Here is a 23,323-nt window from a genome sequence, read left to right on the forward strand (position 1 = left end):
ATTAACAGCTTTCACTGCTAAAAAGAACCCTCACAAACGTTTATAAATACAAACGGAAGAACTACAAGCATATTACTGGCCATTTTTACTAAATCATCCTACTCCTTGTCTCAGCCCATCTTACCAGTTTTAGTTGATTCGACAAAATTTTAGTTGACTTTCAGATGTTAGATTTCATTTTCCCTGAAAACTTCTAAACTTATTGAAAGGTATTGTTGTTTTGTTTTTAAAGTTGTAACAAATGGGTTCAACGTCCATCAACAAATGGGCTCAAAACTCTCCGGAAAGATTTCTACTAAGCTAGAATATTCTATTTCCAAGTGTGTGGGTGTGCTGATATAAGAGTTTTCATAGGTGACAAAGTTACATTGTTTTTGGCCACAAGATCACAAAACAGTGGAAACTTTTCCAAACATCTGTTTTGAGAATCCTCTGTTTGCAAAGCTCTAATTTCTCTTGAAAAGCAATTATTTTCTTAGTCAATGCTGAGTCTCATCACCTTTACTTTGAAAGGAAGCTTAAAGTGCATTGATTTCTTCGCTGCTAAAGAGCACACTACTGACAGGCACCTCTGACCCCTGCAAAGGTCCACGAATTGGGAACACTTGTTTTTTTGGAACACATGACTCATCTTTCAAATTCCACAAATTTTGAAGGTTCTTGGGCTCTGCTTCCCTTGTAACCACACAGAGTAGTTCTTTGTTTTCTATTTTTAAATTTATTTTTAATTATTGTAGAACTACAACATACTATTTTATATGAGTTTCAGGTGTACAACATAATGATTCAACATTTATATACCTTACAAAGTGATTGCCACAATAAGAATACTAACCATCTGTCACAGTACATAGGAAGGTCTGACAATTAAGTTCATGAACTCATCCTAGAAAAACTGCTACATACCTCATCGCTGAATTATTACTACAGTCACCTTCGAAGAGCTCCCCTTGGGAAGCTACACACGGTCGCCAGTGCCTAGTCCATCCTTCAAAGCAATTTTGGAACTCTTTTTCTGGAATGGCCATCAGAGCTGTCGTCATGTTACCCTTGATGTCTTGAATGCCATCAAAATGCCTTCCTTTTAATATTTCCTTTATCCTCGGATAAAGAAAGAAGTCTTTGGGAGGCCAGATCAGGTGCGTAGGGAGGGTGTTCCAATACTGTTATTTGTTTACTGGCTAAAAACTCCCTCACAGACAGTGCTGTGTGAGCTGGTGCATTGTTGTGATGCAAGAGCCATGAATTGTTGGCGAAAAGTTCAGGTTGTCTAACTTTTTCACGCAGCTTTTTCAGCACTTCTGTGGGGACAAAACCCCAAAAAAACAGTTTCCAGGCTCTCGGCCTCACATAGAAAGGTGCTGGCTCGGGTAGTAAATGGCCATCAACTGTGATCAGATGCCAGCAGCTGTGGCTAGTTGGCCGTCAGCTGTAACCCGTAGGCCATTGGCCACTAATATAACGGCTGTGGCTACGCTAGCAGAAAGGAATGGGGGCTAGCAAGAAGATGGTGGCTGGCAAGCGCGGACTGCTGTTAGGCAGATTATGTAGATCCTGCTTCCTGTGTCTCCAGCCCAGCCGCCAGCAAGAATACATTGGTTTGACTCCCCTACTTATGGCTCCATGGGTGTTCCTGTTTGGCCTTACCGTGTCCTGCGTTCTTGGGCGGGGAGTGGGAGCTGAGACCCTGCACGACAAATGGCGCAGTGAGCAGGGTCCCCTGCGTGACAGACAGTGCTGTGTGAGCTGGTGCATTGTTGTGATGCAAGAGCCATGAATTGTTGGCGAAAAGTTCAGGTTGTCTAACTTTTTCACGCAGCTTTTTCAGCACTTCCAAATAGTAAACGTGGTTAACTGTTTGTCCAGTTGGGAAAAATTCATAACGAATAATCCCTCAGATATCAAAAAAGGTTAGCAACATCCTTGCAACAAGTTTGGGAACTTAATTGTCAGAATCTCATAGTTATTATATTATTGACTGTATTCCCTAGGCTGTAAATTACAACCCTGTGATTTATTTTGTAACTGGAAGTTTGTACTTCTTAGTTCCCTTCCCCTTTTCTGCCCACCCCCCACCCAAGTTCTTTGAATATATGGAATATAATTTACCAGAAGCAGAAAAATGTTAGAATAATCTTCACTTAGATGAAACCGTAAAGCAAATTTCCAAGATTGTGCAATTTGTTCTAAACCTTGAGTCTTCAAATACTGATCAGTATTTTCTATGTATCTGCCAATAGTATTTGCTGACAAAAGAATGCATTTGAATTTGGTGCCATGTTGGCTTTCATGTACTTATGGCCATTTTTTCCTTGGTAAGAATCACACTCAGTATGTGGTTTTTAGTCTTTTGTTTTAACCTAGAAAGAAGCTACTGTACATTAATCATTAAATTAGTAAAATTTTGTGAACTGCTGAATTTGGTAGTTTAGTATTACATGATGTTAAACATCATTGAAAAACTGCAGACGTTTGTGTTCCCATAGGGTGCTTAGTTTTTAAATGACTTGCGCATTTGCTAGCTCCATACTGTCATCAGCTAATACCTGAAGGCACAGCATACCCTTAACTGATATGTGAGTATCTGATAGTCAAAATGGATGGGAGCCTACATTTTAAATAGTCTTCGCAATAACTCCAATTGTTTTTGAACTGTTCCTGTCGTATTCGATTAAATCATCAGTGCTCTGACCTGGTAATATGGACAATAAGGGACCGCACCAGGAGCTCAGCCCTCTGTTAGCTCTGCCATATTCTTGTTCACTTGTGCTTGTGTTTTTAGTGTTAGCTTCAGTCGGTGGTTTCTCTTCAGGCATCCTTTTAAACACGTGTCTGGTCTGTGAGTGTTAATTAAAACCAGATGTTAAAGCCAGATGGTATGTTCCGTAAATCCACTCAGCGGGGCACAAGTAAGCTGCAGTCCTTTGCAATAGCCTGGACGTGGACGAAGGCACGGTGCTCCACTGCCACCCCTCCAGGCTGTGGGGTTCTGCTGTTTCTTCAGGTTGTCTCCCTTTCAATATACAGCTCACGACTTTAACATGTAGACCAATGAGGCCATGTGTTAAACTATATAATAAATTTTGCCAAGGTTAAATTTCTTAGATATACAATAAATAGAAATAGAAATTCTGCCATCTCGTTGCTAGCGAGCATGCACCCTGTGTTGGGGACCATTGCGGTAGTCATGTGATGTGTCCCCTGAGCTAGACGCTTCATGAGTGCTTTAATTTTCCCTTCATTATTATGAAAATAACATCTGGGGAACTTCACGCCTACCCCCGATCCCCAAACCTGCTACTCCAGCTTTCATGTGCTTTCTCTAAGTTTCATATACAAATTGTGAATGCATAACTTTTCTCGAAAACATAAATGGGAGCATATTGAACACATCTAGCTTTTTCACTTCATAGTGTTTCTTACAGAACTTTCCATATCAGCATACAAATATACATACCAATAATTTCCCCTGATATTTACCCATTTATTTCTGCATAATAGGCTTATACTGTTCTTTATGAATTTGTCAGTTACGGGGATTATCGGTGGACTTTCTGCCTTGACAGATGATGCTGTAGCTCTCCTACACCTTTTCATTTCTCCTCATATTCCTCCTTTTGGTTAAAATAATACATAGCCTTAGGTTAAAGTAATAGTCAGTCTTCACCTTAGTGTGTCTCAGTGATTTTGAGTACTTTGTGAAGTACTGAATTTGGTAATTTAGTATTGTGCGATATTAAATATCGCTGAAAAAATTATAGATTTGTTGCAGCCCTTCTCGTTCGTGTTGGAGGCTTTTCTCATGTGTCTGATGGTTTGTTGTTAATCATTCAAATTCCAGAAGGAACCACTGGAAAGCAGAATGAATGTTCTGGGAACCCAGGTGGCGATGCTTGCTGATGCCTCAGGTTTTTACCGGAGGGTGGGTGGGTCATTTCCCACTGCTGGAGTTTTTTCTGGGGCCTGTTCTCCTGAGAGGAATTTGCAGTGTCCCCTCAGGGAGTGGCCACGGGCTGCAGGTGTGACTGCAGCAGAGCAGAGGGTAGGGGCTGAGAGCCCGTGGGAGAGGGCCCCGGGCTGAGAGCAGAGATTTTATGCCTCCTGTGCTCAGCCCCGCCCTGCTCTGTGCCTGGTGTTAACTCTAAAGCCTCCTGGGTTCCGTTCCCTAAAGAATCAATCCCTTGTCTTCCGTGGGGTGCGGTGGTTGGCAACACGCAATGCACTTTCTGCTCCCTGAACTCCAGGCACTTGTTCTGCAGCTGTGACAGCAAATTGGCCTTGGCATTTAGGTGGCAGCTTTCTCTCCTCTTCTGTCACTTAGCAATCCTCCATTTTTTCCTCTTTTAAATGTCTGCTCGCCTGTTGTCTGCTAACTTCCTTTACTGTCATTTTAACAGGGTTTCTGGAAGGGAAGGAGATAAAAGTGTGCGGTCTATTCATCACCTAAACTGGGAATCCAAGAAAGCTGTATAAACTGCCTGATGGTAACCTTCCTCATACTGTTCTTTCTTGTGCAGTGAAACAAGCTGCCCCTCTGTCCTGTTCATGGAAAGAAAAACAAAAGTCCAACCCTAACCGAATCAGGAATTCAGTGCTTCCCTTCTGGAATGTGAATATAGGTCCCAACCATGAAGTTTGCTGAAGACATCATTTTATTTTAAATACTGAACTATACATGCCCATTCTCGTCTTCATCGTGTTCCAGGTTTTACTGATCGTATGTGAGTAATTGGTTTTCTAAATGCATGGCTGTCTCTCATCACTTTTTCAGCAGATGGGGTCCTCTGGTTATGCCAGTGAGACAGTCATCTTACGTAGCAACGCCTCCCCATCTTCTCCATAGCCAGTCAGGACCCCAGCCGTAGGGAACCCCTCTGCCTGGAGTTCAGGGAGGAGAAAGTGCATTGCCTGTTGGACCTCCTGCCATAATTGTTACTAATGTGGCACTTTCCACAGCCTTCTGGGGGTTTTTCTCTCACAGTCCACTTGGGCCACTCTACTTTTAGAGTGTCCTCATCATTGGATGATACACAGAGACATCGGGAAGTCTCAAAATGTTTTGGCGTAATATATATCTGGCTACAAAAAGTAAAATATATTCATTTGAAACTTTCAAGATCGGTATCTTGGAGTGTTGTGTTATTGCTACCATTCATGCCACCCTCCCCAGACCAAAGAAATTTATATTCATTTGACCTCTATGAAGTATTTGAGTGTTGTATTTGGATGTCTTCGATCCCAGGTGTTAGAAACCTAACTCCCACTAGCGTAAAGGGTTGATTGGTTTGTGTATCTGAGAAGAATGGCAGGGGGTAGGCTGGTCTCAAGTTGCATTGGGACCAGAGAGTCAAAAGACATCATTTCCACGTGGCTCTTGTCCCTCTTACATGACTTTCGTGTCTCAGGCTCGATGCCCTTCTGGAAGCAGGCTGAAGACATGGTTACAGGCAGCTGAAGGCGTAGCTTCTCACTCTGACATCCCTCCTATGTGTGTATATCAATTGCAATGAAGGACCAAGATCACACAATGTCCTTGATTATAATATCGGGGCTGTGGCTTCTCATCCTATCTTTGTCCCTGCCCTCCTATAACATAGAAACAAAACACTTTGTGAGGTCATCTGTGTCTTCTAGAATTAACAGAATCTCTGTGGGAAGTTGTTTTTTGGATTCACTAGTATTTGCCTCCCGTGTGCCAGTCACTGGAGCCCAGTGGTGGCTGAAACCCTGGAACGAGCAGGCATCTAGGCCAAAGATTATCGAGAGTGGTGGGACCTGTGCCCAACTAGAGGTGCATTCCCACTGCTGCTCTGCACCAAATGAGTGAATCCAGGCTGGATGCCAGATCATTTAGTTTTTCAAAGAAGCCTGAAATCTAAATCTGTATGTAAATTTTCTCACACCTGAAAAAATTGGTAATTAATTCAAGCATTTTCTAAATCACTGTCTGGGCCAAACAATACATCATTTGCAATCTCTTATCTTCTTGAACTCATTTGAAAAAGTACAAAGCCAGATCAAGAAAGCTGTTGCGATTGCTCAAGGATAGGCAGTGATGAAGTGGCAGAACTGGGCTTTGTCATAGGTCTCCTGACTCCAAGCCTGGGGGACCTAGGAATGAACCACATTCACATTTAAATCTTGTTTTTCTTGGCAAAATTATTCCTGACTTTTTAAAAATGGTATTACTCTGTTACAGTAAATTTTTGGCTTTATTTCAAGTCTCATGTCAAATTCTTTGATTCATGGAAGGTAAAATTTTAACATGACTTCATTCTTTTGGGTGAAGTTGGCAGTAGGCCAGCCAATGAGGAACACCCTTCAGAAGTCTGATTGAGCTTGCAGATACCACGTTGACAGATGGTCTATGATAGGGTTTGTCTGTGTCATAAATTAAGTAAGATTCTAAGCAAGAGTTTAAATATTTCTGATGACATTTTAATTGTAGTCAAGTAGTCATTAATCAAAAGATTGACTTAATGATCCTTGTTCAACAGGAAAATCCCCTTAAGTGTAATAATTTGGACTTTTTGGTTTAATAGATGCTGGAATGACAGACCTTTGTGCCTTAATTCATTTCACATTTCTACTCTGCTTTGCTATCAGAACAGTTTTATTTGGCTCATCAAAATAAAGCATTTATTTCTAGACATTTGAAGGTAGCTCACATTTCAAAAGAAGGCTTTAATTAAAATGTACTTGTATCTTTGATTTTGTCTTACCTGCAAAAACAAAGATATTAACTTTTAAAAAGTGATCTCAGAAAACGAATAGTGATGGAGCAGCTGTAGAAAATTGAGGTCTTGCCTCAAGACAGGTAAAAATACATTTCACAAACATCAACTGCCTATTTTTCCTACCTCTATAATTGACTCTAATTTGCTCTGCCTGCCCCTTCGAAGCCTCAGAACTTTAAAATTGCTATTTGATTTGCAGTATAAGTTGTAATGAGAGCCACACTATTCCAAGTGTCAGCTTCGTGATTGAGTCATATTGAGACTTAAATTCGTAATCATTTCAACCTATATGCATTACAAGATTATATGCATTGCAAGATTTTAATATGCATTACAAGATTATTACAAGATTATTTCAAAATGATTGATGATGTTCAAGTCAATTTTTTACAAACATGGAATAAGAAATTACAAATAGGTATCAAATACATGGTAAAAATCAATCAAGTTAAAAAAACTTCAGGTAATCTTCCCCCTACCCCATACCCACTGCTGCAAATTTGTTAAGAAAAATAGTAGAAAAAAGTAAGAGAATATGATGCTTTTATGATGTTCTTTGCTCTAAGGACATGATGGTTGCTATCTCCAATAAAATATGAACTTTGTTATAAATTCACGGTGCTATTCCCACTTACAAAGGTATTACAAGAATTTTTCACAAGTCTGTTGCCAGGTATTGGAAAGGGGTGGTCGTAGTTATTGCACCCAATTTGGACAGTTCTGTGTACACAAGGAAGTCTACCTAATCTGTTCAAGTTTCTTATTATAACCCTTAAGTTGTTAGGTCTCTGTTTCCTGCTCCTCCTCAGGCTCCCACTCCCTATCCTCTCCCAAAATAGTGCAGATGGCCCTGGAGAAGAGCATGGAGAAGGACATGTACAATCTTGAGGATCTTTCCTAGTCACACTAGAGAAAATATTTTCTTAGGAATGCACTAGAGGTTATTTTGTAGACTTATGGGGAGAACTAACCAAAATTCCAATGCACATTTAAATGGGCCCTGCTGTTTGTGGGCCAGTGATAGGTGTCAGAACCTCCAGCTGTGATTCCATTCAGTAGCTCTGGGAATACCAGCACCTTTCATCTAGTAGAAGTAATTTTCATTTTATATTCTTTCCTTTCCGGAAGCCAATGAACCCTAGGGCAGAAATGTTCAAAGTAAATGATTTGGTGGGAGAAATCCTTCTATGCTTATCAACAATAGAATCCACAAAGGAATTTTGCTTTTTAGGGTGAGTCCAGTAAGTGGAAAGTATCTCTTTTCAAACACTGAAAAGAAGAGATATGAAGGGGGAAAAGAGATTGTCAACAGTAATGGTGAATTGGTTGTGTGTGTGTGTGTGTGTGTGTGTGTGTGTGTGAAGTCAGGATGCTTTCTTAGAAACCAGAAGCAATTGAAAAACTTGTAAAATCTGGGAAATCTGGTATGACATATTTATTTTTTGATTTTCCTAAGAAATTAATTAAAGTTTAAACAGCACCCAAAATAATAGTCATATTGAGTTATGCATTACAGTTTTGTCCCTGTTGGTTCTTTACTGGTCTTGAATTCCTTGTGTTCATCTTACCCAGGTTTATCACCCACTGTATTTTTATTATTGAATCGTGTTTTAAAATATGCATTCATATTTAAGTGGTAGGAATGTTGTTTGGGAGATAAAGTAAGCCCTCTTCAGTCTTCATCTTGAGATTTCGAGGGATAAATGGGCTTTTTAAGATAATTCCCACTCTTGCCGTCTCCCATTTTGCCCCAGTCTCGATGGACTAGCTGGCATGAACAGCTCTTCCCAGCAGCTCTCATTCAGCCTTTGTACCCAGCAGCCACCCTGTAGCTTCCCGTGCTGGATGCTTCCTATTTCTTCTCAACGTGGCTTAATTTGTAGTGAATTGTCTATTCTAATCAGATTAAATATCTCAGTGTCTACTACATGTGAGAGTTTTCTTTTTGCTGTTGTTTTTTCTTTGGTCCTTTTTGTGTATGCTTGGCTAAAGGAAAACCAATTACTAATTATGTATTAGTCTGGGAATGTAGTATTTAGGGTGACTATATCTGAATTAATTAAGCGCCATTACTAATGCCTCGCAATTTATGAACATATTGTTTACTTAAGATTATATAGATTCATGAAGTTTATTTTTTAAATGTCTCTGTGTGAAATGGCTTTGTGGGAACACCTCTGTATGTCTTAATTTCAGAATTATAGGCTGGATTATAGGCTGGATCTTATTTATTCTTTGTCCAATAGTTATATATTATGCTCATTTTTACATTTTCATTGCAAACTCTGTTTTCTTGTCAGTTTGAATTCAGTGTTACATCTGCAGGAATAACACTCATTGCAGTTAGCAGATCTAAGGCCAACGCGCCCTCTCCCACCACACACACACACACACACACACACACACACACACACGTTTTACAGTGTTGGAGGGAACTTGAATGGGATAGAAATTTAAATGTTTTGCTGAAGACATGAATCAAGATACCTTTTCTGAGTTGGGCCATATAGTATTTTAAAAGGAAAAGTCTGCATAAATTTTATTGCACTATGTGTGAGTCATATTTTTCACAAAGGAAAACTCAGACAATTTGCTTTAATAAATAATTGTTTTGGAAATCAATTTTCTATATTTCATGGATACTGTTCATAATTCATTAAGATTTAATTGAGCTTTGAGGAATATTTATTTTCCCTTTTTTGAAATGACAAGGAATGTCAGAGAAACGATAACTTTTCAGGGATACAGGTCTTTACAAATTTAGATTGCACTTATTCAAATCACAGCTGATATACTTGCAGTAGACCATGTTGTACATTCAATTAAATATGCCGTTAATCATTTGTTCTAAACATGTAGTTAATTACTCCTTTTTTAAAAGAGGAATGCTTTAGAAGGTTTTAACACAACGAAGACTTAAGTTTGAGGTGTACATTCCTGAAGTTGCCTGTGCTTCTTACCTCATAGGCTTTCAGAAGCTCCAAATGATCTTGGAGTCAGCCAGTCCCACTTTCTGAACTTTATATTTGAGGTAACTCAAGTGAGTTGTCTGACACAGGAAGACTTAGAATGGATTAGTTTACCTAATCTCACTATAAGCCTCAATTTCCTGGAAAATGGGGATAATAATAGTTCCTACTCTGTTTGATTGTAAAAATCACATAGGATATTGTGTCTAAGGGTTTAATGTGATGCTTGGCAGGTGTCTACCAAGTGTTGGCAGCAAGATTAATGTATTAACGTGAGTTAAGATCAAAGTAAGCCTGGAACCCAGTGGCTCTCCCTATCCTTCCCCCCTTCACCACCCTCATGTCAATCAACATCCTCCCATCTACACACACTCTCCCTCTCTCCCCCTCCTCCCAACTCTTGAATTATAATACAATCAGGAACATTTGGGCCCCTTGTACTAAATCTGTTACCCTACCCCCCTATGCACTTGTGTGTACTGATGATAGCAAAACTTCTTTATTGTATGTCTTATGTTGGGCCCCACTGCTCTTCACATTAATTTCAAGTGGCTAAGCAGAAAGGCAGAGCTCATCCACACCTGTCTATTTTGGGGTGCCTGGTGGGTATAAACAGGAACAAGAGGCTCTTCCCAGACCACTGGGAGACCCTGTTCACAGCCTCTGCATGGGTGTATTAACAACAAACTTTTATGATCATGAGCTCAATAGGGCTGTCAGCACAAATAGAAAATGAAAAAATATTTGCCAAAGTGGTTTGACAACTAGTATTTCACAAGTATAAAGTGGTATTACACTATTTAGTGAAAGTTTATTAAATATTTGCAACAAGAGGGAACCTTAAATGTGTCCTTAATAACAGAAGTAGTGCTTTCAGTTTATTGTTTAACTAACCTAATACAATTTTAATAAACTCCAAAAGCACTTTTATCTCCATAAATTAAAAGGTATTTGGATTTCATAATGCATGCTTACTCTTATGGTGCAGTGACTTATTTTTTTCTGCAAAGTAGTAATGATTAACACAAATTATTTTGTTTCCTTTCATGAATATTATGTAGCGCATATATCTGTGTGTGTGTTTGTGTGTGTGTGTGTGTGTGTGTTCCTTATGTAATTATCTATAAAGAAAGAAGAAAGAAAAGTACAAATTTTTTGTTAAAAATACTGATAATAACAGATGTAAACTAATGATGTTAAACTATTGTTAGTTTAGCTGCCAATTATGAGATGGGCCATACAGAATGGTTGGGCTAGGTTAGAATGCCAGATTAATAAATTATATTTTCTCAAATTGAAGACTTTGAAATTGAAGAAATTTGTCCTGAAATGTGAAAGTTCACAACCCATAGAGCCTCATGTGGAATAAAGAAATTAACAAATAGGTTTATGTCACACAAATGGTGGCGTGAGGTGAGCCTCTTGAAATCCTCCCTGGAATTTACAACAAATGGAACACTTATAATTCCACAAAGAACTCCCTGTGCAGCATACAGGCAAGACTAAGAGACACACAGTTGGTATCATCTAAAGGTGAGCAAATTGGGTAAGTGGGGGAGAAGGACAGGGGGAAGTGCAGAGACGTGGGCTGCAGGACACAGACCAAACCTCTGAGCTCCGAGCTCCCTGCTTTCCAGAGCTACCGTAGTCATGGGAGAGGGAAGAATTTGGATTGCTTGAGCTCCCCTTATGACCCACAGTCCTGCCTGAGGGATCAGCATATAACACGGCTAAACCAAAAGCTCACGGCAGAGATGTCGGAACAAAGACTGCGGAAAGACAGGTGAGAACGGTTCTTTAAGCTCTCACTGCCAAGCAGAGGATGGAAGACATAGGCACAGAGCATGGTCTCTGCCTCCCGACCTTCCCAGAGCTTGCCCCATCCCTACTCTCCCAGTGTTAGAAGCAGAATGGTAACCGTGTCAGATAAAAAGAACAGAACATTTACAGCTCTGAGAACTGCAGTCCCATAGCCACAGACCCACAGCAATTCCAGTTAAAGTGGCGGACAGTTGGTCTGGTAGTCACTGCCATTCCTCAGAGCCACCTCTCACAAACCCACTCTGTATCTGCCCCCATCTATCTGAGTGGGTCCCTGCAGAGGTAAACAGAGCCACTGAAACACACAGGCCCTGAATCTGGTGCTGGAAAGCTTTGGAACTTCAGAAGCTTTTCACATCCCCTCGTGGAAGCAGCACCCTAAGACTCAGGAAATCTGTTTACAGAGGAAAAGCCCATTTTACAGGGAAAAACCCCTTACCTTTCATGTGAGAAGATAGAACACTGCAAGAGAAACTATAATACTACAGTGTGAGAGAGAATAAAAGGCTGCAGTGGGAGAGAAAATAAAATATTCCAACAACATCTGCTGGAAAGCAAAAGAAAGACCTCTTCCTATCAACCTGTTCCAGAACTCACTCCTGCAGATGCCAAGGAAGAGAAATAATAATTCACTAATCACCATGAATAACCAAGGTAACAAGGCAGCTCAGAAAGAAAATAAAAAGTCTCCAGAAAATGAAGTTAAATATTTGGAAATTTGTGACTTAAATGACAGAGAATTCCAGATTGCAGTTCTGAGAAAACTCTATGAGATGCAAGAAAACAGAGACAAGCCGTTTCATTAACTCAGAAACACTATCAAAGAACAAAATGAACAGTTTACCAAAGAGATTGGTATTTTAAAAAGAATTTCTGGGGATTAAGAACTCAATAAAACAAATGAAAAATGAAATTGTCAGCTTAGGTAATAGAGCTAACCAGATGGAGGAAAGAATCAGTAACATCGAAGATAGGAATCTGGAAATGACACAGATGGAAGAAGAGACAGACTGAGAGTTAAAAAAAACAAGTAAGAACTCTACAAGAATTTTCTGACTCCATCAGAAAGAGCAATATAAGAATAATGGGCATACCAGAAGGAGAAGAAAGGGAGAAAGGAACAGAGAGTATACTTAAAAAAATAGTTGATGAGAACTTCCCAACCTTATGGAAAGAACTAGCTCCTCGAATCCAAGACACAAATAGAACACCTAATTACCTCAACCCCAACAGGCCTTCTCCAAGGCACATTGTATTGAAGCTATCAAAAATTAACAAAGAAAGAATCCTCAAGGCATCCAGGTAAAAGAAGACGGTAACTTACAAAGGAAAGCCCATTAGATTATCATCAGATTTTTCAGCAGAAACTCTACAAGTCAGGAGGGAGTGGAACCAAATATTCAAACTATTGAAAGAGAAATTATGAACCAAGAATAATATATCCAGCAAAGATATCCTTCAGATATGAAGGAGGCATAAAGACCTTTGCAGACATACATAAACTGAGGGAATTTTCTAACATATAACCTGCACTACAAAAAATACTGAAGGAGGCCATTTGATCTGAAACAAAAAAGCAAAAGAATACAAAACCGTGAGTCATACTACAAACACAGACAGAAGCAGGAAATGGCTACCCCCACACCAAATAGAACACTATACACTTGAACATAACATACAGGCTAAAGAAGAAAAAAATATTTCAAAAAAAAAGAAAAAAGACAGAGAAAAAAGACAACTTGCTACTGCAACACAGAAATCAACTCATAGCATAAATAGAGATAATTTGTAAAAAGAAAAACATAAAAGGAGAGAGAGTAAATGTCTGAACCAGCAAATGGGAAAGGAAAAAGGAAGCATGCTGAACAAATGGAATACTCTAATATGAAACTTTATTTTATATAAACTTAAAGGTAACCACTCAAAATAATGCAGAACTGAAATACATAAAATTTAAAAAGAAAAAACAGAGAGAAAAATTATAGAATACCACCACACTGAAATAACAGACAACAAAAAGGCAAAGAAACAATGGAGACACAGTCCTACCAAAAACAAAAGATAGAATGATCGGAAATCCTCATGTATCAATGATCACCCTAAATGTAAATGGACTGAACTCAACAATAAAAAAGCACAGATTAGCAGATTGGATCAAAAAACTAAACCCAGCTATATGCTGCCTCTAAGAGACATATCTCAGCAACAAAGACAAATATAGATTCAAGGCAAAAGGGTGGAAATTGACACAAGCAAATGGTATTCAGAGAAAAGCAGGTGTAGTCATACTCATATCAGGTAAAACAGACTTTAGGGTTAAAAAGGTAACAACAGACAAAGATGGACATTTCATAATGATAAAAGGGACTATACAAAAAGAAGACATAACAGTCATCAATATTTATGCCTCCGATCAGGAAGCACCTAAATATGCAAAACAACTACTAACAGAATTAAAAGGAGAAATTGACCAAAACACAATTATACTAGTATACACAAGTATACACAAGTATACAGAATGTATACTAAATACATCATTGACAGCTATGGATAGGTCATCCAAACAGAAAATAAATAAAGGAATATCAGCCCTAAATGACACATTAGATGAAATGGACATAATTGACATTTATAGAGCACTTCATCCTAGAACATCAGACTATACATTTTTTTCTAGTGTATGTGGAACATTCTCAAGGATAGACCACATATTGGGACATAAAACTAGTCTCAGCAAATTTAGAAAGATTGAAGTCACACGAAGCATATTCTGTGATCACAAAACTTTGAAATTGGATATCAACTGCAAAAAGAAAGCAGGAAAACCACAAATATGTGGAGATTAAACAACATACTTTTGAAAAATGACTGGGTCAAAAGAAATAAGAGGAGAGAGCACAAGATACATTGAAACAAATGACAATGAAAATATATCCTATCAAAATTTTTGGGATGCAGTGAAAGCAGTCTTAAGAGGGAAATTTATATCATTACAGGCCTATCATTACAGGCCCATCTCAAGAGGGAAGAAAAATCCCAGATAAATAACCTCACGTTACACCTTAAAGAACTAGAACTAGAAAAAGAAGAAAAATGAAACCCAAAGTCAGCAGAAAGAAGGAAATAATAAAAATCAGAGCAGAACTAAATGAAATAGAGAACAAAAAGACAATAGAAAAGATTAATTTGACAAAGAGCTGGTTCTTTGAAAAGGTCGATAAAATTGACAAGCCCTTGGCTAGACTCACTGAGACAAAAAGAGAAAAGACACAATAAACAAAATCAGAAATGAAAAAGGGAAAGTTACCACAGATGCCACAGAAATACAAAGGATCATCCAAGAATACTATGAAGAACTATATGCCAACAAATTTAAAAACCTAAAAAAAATGGACATGTTTTTAGAAACATAGCCTTCCTAGGGTGAATCATGAAGAATTGGAAACTCTAAATAGACTGATCAGGAAGTTTATAGGGAAGTTGAATCAATCATCCGAAACCCTTCCAAAAGTAAAAGTCTGGGACCAGATGGCTTCACTCGTGAATTCTACCAAATATTTAAAGAGGATCTAATACCTGTCCTACTCAAACTCTTCCAAAAAATTAGAGAAAAGAATACTCCCTAACTCATTTTATGAGGCCAACATTACCCTGATAACAAAACCTGGTAAGGATAACACAAAAAAAGAAAGTTATAGACCAATATCTCTGATGAATACAGATGCAAAAATCCTAAACAAAATTCTAGCAAATCGAATGCAACAATGCATTAAAAAGATTATATATAACGACCAAATGGGGTTCATCCCAGGTGCCTAAGGTTGGATCAACCCAACAAATCAATTAATGTAATATACCACATAAACAAAATAAAGGAAAAAATCATGATTATATCAATAGATGCAGAACAAGCGTTTGAAAAGATACAACATCTATTTATTATTAAAACACTTAACAAAATGCATATAGAAGGAAAATACCTTAACATAACAAAGGCCACATATGACAAACCTAAGCTAATATCATAATTAATGGTGAATAACTGAAGCCCTTTGCTCTATGTTCAGGAACACAACAGGGCTGTCCCCGATCACCTCTGCGTTTCAACATAGTGATGGAAGTCCTCGCCAGAGCAATCAGGCAAGAGAAAGAAATGAAAGGCATCCAAATTCGGAATAAAGAAGTTAATTTGTTACTCTTTGCAGATGACATGATGCTAGATATGAAAAATCCCTAAAGACTCCACCAAAAAGCTAGTATCAACCATAAACAAACACAGTAAAGTTGCCAGCTACAAAATCAACATACCAAAGTCCATTGCATTTTTATATAATAACAATGAAATCTTAGAAAAAGATATTTAAATTTTTTTCTTTTGAAATTGCAACAAAAAGCATAAAATACCTAGGAATAAACTTAACCAAGGATGTGAAAGACTTATATACTGAAAACTCTAAGACATTTTTTTAAAAAAATTGAAGAAGACATAAAGAAATGGAAAGACATTCCGTGTTTATGGATTGGAAGAATCAACATAGTTAAAATGTCCATATTACCCAAAGCAATACACTGATTTAATATAATCCCCATCAAAATCCCAATAGCATTTTTAAAAGAAATAGAACAAAAACATTATCAGATTTGTATGGAACCATAAAAGAACCCAAATAGCCAAACCAATCCTAAGAAAAAAGAACAATGCTGGAGGTATCACACTCTCTGACTTCAGCTTGTACTAAAGGGCAACAATAATCAAAACAGTATGATATTGGCAGAAAAACAGACACACAGACAAATGGAATAGAATAGAGAACACAGAAATAAACTCACATAAATATGGACAGATACTTTTTGACAAAAGAGCCAAAAACGCAATGGAGAAAAGATAGCCTCTTCAATAAGTGGTGCTGGGAGAATTGGATAGCCACGTTCAAAAGAGTGAAACTGGACTGCTATCTGTCACCATGTATCAAAATTAACTCAAAATGGATTAAAGACCTAAACATAAGACCTGAAACAATAAACTGCATAGAAGAAAACATAGGTACTAAACTTATGGACCTTGAGTTCAAAGAGGATTTTATGTATTTCGCCTCAAAGGCAAGGGAAGTAAAAGCTAAAATAAATAAATGGGACTATATCAAACTAAAAAGCTTTTGCACAGCAAAACCATGGACAAAATAAAGAAGCAACCAACTGAATGGGAGAAGATATTTGTAAACAATGCCTCCAAAAAAGAGCTAATATCCAAAATATGTAAGGAACTCATACAACTCAACAACATAAAAACAAACAATCCAATTTGAAAATGTGCAGAGGACCTGAAGAGACATTTCTCCAAAGAGGACATACAAATGGCCAATAGACATATGGAAAGATGCTCAACATCACTAATCATCAGAGAAATGCAAGTAAAAACCACAATGAGATATCACCTCACCCCAGTCAGAATGGCTGTCATCAACAAGACAAATAGTAACAAGTGTTGGAGAGGCTGTGGAGAAAAAGGAACCCTCGCACACTACTGGTGGGAATGCAGACTAGTGCAGCCGTTATGGAAGGCAGTGTGGAGATTCCTCAAAAAATTAAGAATAGGGGCCGGCCCGGTGGCGCAGGCGGTTAGAGCTCCATGCTCCTACCTCCGAAGGCTGCCGGTTCGATTCCCACATGGGCCAGTGGGCTCTCAACAACCGGAAAAAAAAAAAAAGAAAAAAAAAAAGAAGTGTTTTAAAAAAAAAAAAAAAAAAAAAAAAAATTAAGAATAGAATTACCATATGACCCAGCAATCCCTCTAGTGGGTATCTACCCCCCAAAAAATCTGAAAATACTTGTCAGTAAAGATATATGTGCTCCAACGTTCATTGCAGCTTTATTTACGGTGGCCAAGATATGGAAACAACAAAAGTGTCCTTTGATAGATGATTAAATAAAGAAGATCTGGTATATATACACAATGGAATACTATTCTGCCATAAGAAAAGATAAAATAGTGCCATTTGCGATAACATGGACGGATCTTGAAATTATGCTAAGCGAAAGAAGTCGGACAGAAAAAGTGAAGAACCATATGATTTCACTGATATGTGGTATGTAAACCTGAAAGCAAGAAAGGAACAAGACAAACAAACAAAGAAACAAAAACTGATGGACATAGACAACAGTTTAGTGGTTACAGAGGGGAAGGGGGGAGGGGTGGTATGTGAGGGTAAACAGTATCAAATATATGGTGATGGAAGGAGAATTGACTCTGGGTGGTGAACACACAATGTGATATATAGATGTTGTATTACAGAATTGCACACTTGAAACCTATGTAACTTTACTAATCACTGTCACCACAATAAACTTAAAAAAAAAAGAAATTAATGAATAGGATTCACTCAATCTTATTCAAGATGATAGATCATTGTCATTACCTGCATCACTCATGAATGTGAACTAGAGACAAGGATACATTCCAGTTTGTGTCATGTCCACGTAATAAGGTAAAGGAGAGATTTATCCAGGAAGTTAAATTTAATTAAATTAATTAAATTAAAATGGCTTTCAATTTATTGGGCAGCACCATAATTAACACACTTTGGTAAAACTGATGAATGACTGGTGAGCCCCATATACAACAAAATAAAACATGTTTATGTGTGTATATATATTTGACGTGTGATTTTTCCAACACCAGGAAGCAATTAACTCAATTCTGACACTATCTTCTATAAGACTCCAGAGGACAATCGCAAGTCCAGATTGTTTCTTGTGGTTCTTACTGACCAGCTATAAATTGGAGGTTCCCAAGACAGTGTCCTCAGGTTCAATTAACTTGCTAGAGTGGCTCATGGAGAAACGTTTATTCACAACTACCAGTTAACCATAAAGAATATTATAAAGAATCCAGATGAACAGGTACATAGGGCAAGGCCCAGAAGGGTGCAGAGCCCAGGAGTTTCTGTCCCCATGGCTCTGGGGTGCACCACCCTCCTGGCATGCCTTCACCTACATGGAAGCCCATCCACTCTTGTTCAAGAGTTTTTGTAGTGCTTCTCCTCCAGCATCCCCTTTCCCCATCCCTGAGGTTAGTGGGTCGGGCTGAAAGTTCCAAGCACTTCCCACGTAGAGAGTAATAACCTGTGCCATTTATTTTATATTTTTCTAGATCAATGAACTGAGCCATGTTCAAATCCCTACGATGTTGATGCCAGATGACTTCAAGCCTACTCAAAGATAAAGGTGGACAATCACCTTTTTAACAAGTAAGTACAAATACGACCTTTTCTAGAACTGATATGGCTGCCAAGAGTATGATTTTTGTGAATTTCTATAATCACATTATTTTTCAATGGGTGGGAGTAAAGTTTTGCTGATGAAGTTAATCCTGTGATAAACATAACCATCTGTCATTTTCAGAAAAGCGACAGCAGGCCCTCTTGGGTAATATCCTTTTGCCATATGGCATATTGTTCTCTATGAATATCTTATATGTTAAAAGTGATATTCTCATTACAATTTAAATGCGTCAAACTGTAAAGTGCTAGGATTTTTTAAAACAGCTCTAGACCTCGTCTATGTTACACAAAATTCTCCTAATGATTACTTTACGAACAGAAATGACAACTTCATAGAACAATAAAGAATTAAGGTGCATTTTCATAAAACATAACTGGATGCCATGTTGGGCATTGAGAATATTTCGACTTCATTTGAATGTCATTGTACATGTCGTCAGGGAGCACTATATGTGTTAGGCAGTCCACTGAGAGACAGAGATACAGGGAGGTATAAGAAATGGCCCCACCCTCATGGGGTTCACAGTCAGGCGGGTGGTTGAAAACCGACACATGTACAAATTACTATAATTTGGTGTGCAAACTACCACAATGAGGTGTGTGTGAGAGAGAGAGACGGGGAGAGAGAGAGAGAGAGAGAGAGAGAGAGAGACAGAGAGAGAGAGACAGAGAGAGAGACAGAGAGAGAGAACAAAAGAGGAAGCAATTCTGGAGTAGAATGCGCCTCAAAGAAATCCCTCCTACGTGAGGACCAATTGTGAAATTTCTTTACGGGGCTATTGTTTTAACATGAAGCTCGTGTGTTAATTCTTCTCAAACTACTGTTTAGAGGTTGACCCTTTGAAAGGATCTATTCTATGTGAATTTGGAATGTGATATTTATATAAAACGAAATAGGCTATTTAGAGAGCGAGAGTCTTGTTCTGTAAACTTATATCAGAAAATAATGGAGACTCCTGTGGGGGCGCTGTTTGTAGCTCGCTCTGCTGCCTTACCCTAACTCACAACAGTTTTGCTTTTCCTTCACAATTTCCCTCAGCAGGGCGCCTTCCCTTTGCACCTCCTCTTCCTTGGGAAAGCAGCTGTAGAAGGTGGTCAGGATAAAAAAGGTCATATAGGCTGATTGCTCCTAGGTGGTGAGAGGACAACAATGTGATAAGTCTATCCCTTCTGTCCCCTGGATCATACCGTGGGTTGCACAGTTGACGCTGCACAATACGGATTTGAATTATGTGGGACCATTTAAAATAAATACGTTTTAAAATAAATATGTACAGTACCATAATGTGTTTTCCTTATGATTTTAATAACATTTTCTTTTTTCTAGCTTACTTAATTGTGAGAATATAGTATATAATACATATAACATACACAATATGTGTTAATTGACTGTTATCAGTAAGGCTTCTAGTCAAGCGTAGGCTATTAGTAGTTAAGTTTTGTGGGGAGTCAAAGGTTATATGTGGATATTCAACTGCATGTGTGGGGGGTCAGCACCCATGTGTTGTTGTTCAGGGTCAGCAGCAGTTGGTTGTCACAAGTCCCTCTGTGCCCTCTGTGGGTAGGGAACTCTAAGCACTTCTTTGGCTACTGGTAGAACTGGATGGTGGGAGATTCAAGTGTGGTGATCCCTTTGTATATGTGAGTTTTATTCCACAATATGCTGTTTCAGAGAAAACATGCCGAGCCATTTCAAGTTTAAAGAGTACTGCCAGATGGTTTTCCGAAACGTGCGGGAAAGGTTTGGAATCGATGATCAGGATTTCCAGGTGAGTTGCTTTTGTAACGTTTGCTTCAAATGGGCTTCATTGTGCCTTTTGCTCTGTGAAATACGATTTATTAATACATTTTTGTCATTACAAGTACGTATATGATAGTAGGTTTGATTTTATACATTAATTTTCGATGTTATTTCTGAAATAATGAGTTCTTTCATTTTGAGACCCGTCTACAATATGATTTCATTAGTTGCTAGGAAAAGAAGTTACTCTTTGGGAAGAGAGCAGACGTGTGAGACTTTTATATAACACTCTGACTTCCAGGTGAGGGTGTTCTGCCAGTCAGTGTTCTGCCCCTTTTTGATTGATGCCATGAGTGTGCCACCAGCCTGTGCAAATGTCTATGTGTGTGTTGAATTCGCATTTCCTGTATTTATAGAGGCCACTTAGGAATCAGAAATGTTTTTGTTTTTGCTGATTTTCCGCTTTTCAAATTGGCCAACCGAGATTCTCACTCGCAGTGTCTTTGTCAGGGGCCACACATATGCACTCCAGTGCTGCATGGTATGGTGGCTGCAGCACCGCTGTCGCCAGCAGCAGCCCCCCTCTCCCGGGAACGGCTCTGGAGAGCACCACCATGGAAAAAGGTGCACTGCTGCTTTTCTCCCCATATGTGTCTGGTTCTCAATATTTATTTTAAAATCGACATCATGGTGCTGTCATATCTGCTGATCCACAGTCATTCTCCCAAGAAAGGACCTGACATCGGTTACCCGATTCTCATACAGCCAGCCAGATTCAGAAAAGCCAAGGATTTTCTTTGTAAGCAGAAATCTATTTAAGAGATGCAAGGACTACTTTCAGTCTCTTATGACAATCTATTCATGTTATTGAGTTCTAACTTACAATAAATCCCTTCAGATCTAGCAAACCCTTGATCTCATTTGCCCTCAATGGGGAAATCTTAATTGATCCTGCGTTAGGTGCCATATTGCCTCCCTGGGTGACCTCGTAAGTTAAGTATTAGCACAGCTTACCCTGTATTTTCCCTGAACGATTAGGCTCTCCGAGGCAAATTGAGCTTAGTTAATACACTTTCCTAAAGACTTGGGCCTCACCACCCTGCCCTGCCTCAATGTTGAAACCTTCCAAGAATTTCTCACGTGCCACCTAGGACTGAGAAGCCTCCCAGCTGCCATGTTTTGAAAAAGCAATGCTGGCCAGGCTGCAGGTGACATTCCCTCCTTGGTTGTTGGGGCCCAGGTGTCCAGGGAGGTCCAGGTCCTGAGCAGAGTGAGCCCGGGGAGGGCTGAGGGGAAGTGTCACAAGGAGGATGTGGGCGCTCTGTTTCCTTTTAAAAAGTGCGGTGGAGCCAACAACGTTCAGGTTTGACCTTCATGTGTCAGAGAGAAAGAACTCAGACTTGCAACTGAGGCTGAAAAGAATAAGTCACTTTTAAAGAATACATTTTTGGAATAGTAAAAAAGGTTTGTATAAAATAAAGAGGAATAATTCCTGATTATTTAAGAACTGTTACTACATTTAAAGAGGCCATATGAAAATAAACGGAGTACTTTAAAAGGAGTGAACAGCTGGTAATTTTGACGTCCGAAGATCTCCTGTGGCTGTCTCTCTGGTGCTAAACTGAAACATGTTCCTCTTGGTTCCCCTCTTTTTTTTTTCTTTTCTTTTTTTAAAATAAAACCACTCTGGCATTTCACAGAAACGGGCTTTAAAGAGCCTAAGCAACAGGATCTTGTTAGATTCCTCAATTCATTACCAAAACGAAGATATTTCTTCTTAGAATCAGCCCTGTTAAATGAGTCCCAAAAAGGGGCCCGTTGTATCCCGAGTTCTGCACTGTAGCAGATAAAAGTCATTTTTTTAATTTCCTAAAATGACCAATTTAGTTGCTGAAATACTAAGGCATGAGCCCATTTGCTTTCTCTTTTTTTTTTTTTTGGTTTTGGTTCCCTAAAACCAAAACCATGTAAGTTGATCTTGAAGGAAGCACAAATTGCTGAGAACAAACTTTGAAGGCAAATTAGGCCAGTGGAGGATGATTCACACTAACTAATGGGCAGGTCTGTTATGCTCTTAGCATGAGCAGCATAGAGGAGAGCCAGTGTGAATATAATTAATCACTGGAACGCCACTCCTTTGCTCTGGTACTTTTGGCGTTTAAATTGCTGCTTTTTCCTTGGCAACTGTATTTCTATTTAGAAAAGAAAAAGGTGGGTGTTCAAAGTAACTTTAGTAAACCAGAGAGGTACTGGTTTCCCTCCCCAGGCCTACATCCAATGTGTGTACCTCTTAAACAACTGTCAACAGAGGCAGGACCCCTGAGTTTACTTTACACCAAAAACAAGATCATAAATGTGAGGCTCAACCCATTTTGTTGGCTTCTTGGTTTGGAAAAAAGGAGGAAGCTGTGACAAGGCTGGCTCTGGTTTGGTGCCTTGAGGGCCCCTGCACAGGCGGGCGTAGGCTGAAGCGCTGTGGTCCTTTCAGGCTGCAGGGGGACTAGGCCAGGACCGGGGTTCTCCTCATCTCAGCTGCTTGGCACCTCCACTCACTACTACCCAGTTGTTTCATTCATCATGGCCAGAACAAGTAATAAGTATGTGGGGCCAGAGTCCCAGAGAGCAGTTTCCAGGCTCTCGGCCTCACGTTGAAAGGTGCTGGCTCGGGTAGTAAATGGCCATCAGCTGTAATCAGATGGCCATCTGCTGTGGCTGTGTGGCCATCAGCTGTTACCAGTGAACCATTAGCCACTAATATAACTGCCATGGTTATGC

The 23,323-nt window shown here is 39.0% G+C and overlaps 1 protein-coding gene across 1 annotated transcript in view; it reads left to right on the top strand.

The window, feature by feature from the left end:
- Window positions 1-20,486: 20,486 nt before the first annotated feature.
- Window positions 20,487-23,323, top strand: part of LOC308496081 (phosphatidylinositol 5-phosphate 4-kinase type-2 alpha-like) — a gene marked incomplete at its 5' end in the record, with an annotated part of 56,632 nt that continues 53,795 nt past the window's right edge. The window contains one exon of the mRNA XM_081044733.1: window positions 20,487-20,576. Within this exon, the coding sequence (XP_080900859.1) occupies window positions 20,487-20,576 (90 nt within the window). The remainder of the gene's footprint in view (window positions 20,577-23,323) is intronic.

This window comes from Rhinolophus hipposideros (assembly GCF_964194185.1).
Source record: "Rhinolophus hipposideros genome assembly, chromosome: 1".
In the NCBI taxonomy this organism is placed as follows: domain Eukaryota; kingdom Metazoa; phylum Chordata; class Mammalia; order Chiroptera; family Rhinolophidae; genus Rhinolophus; species Rhinolophus hipposideros.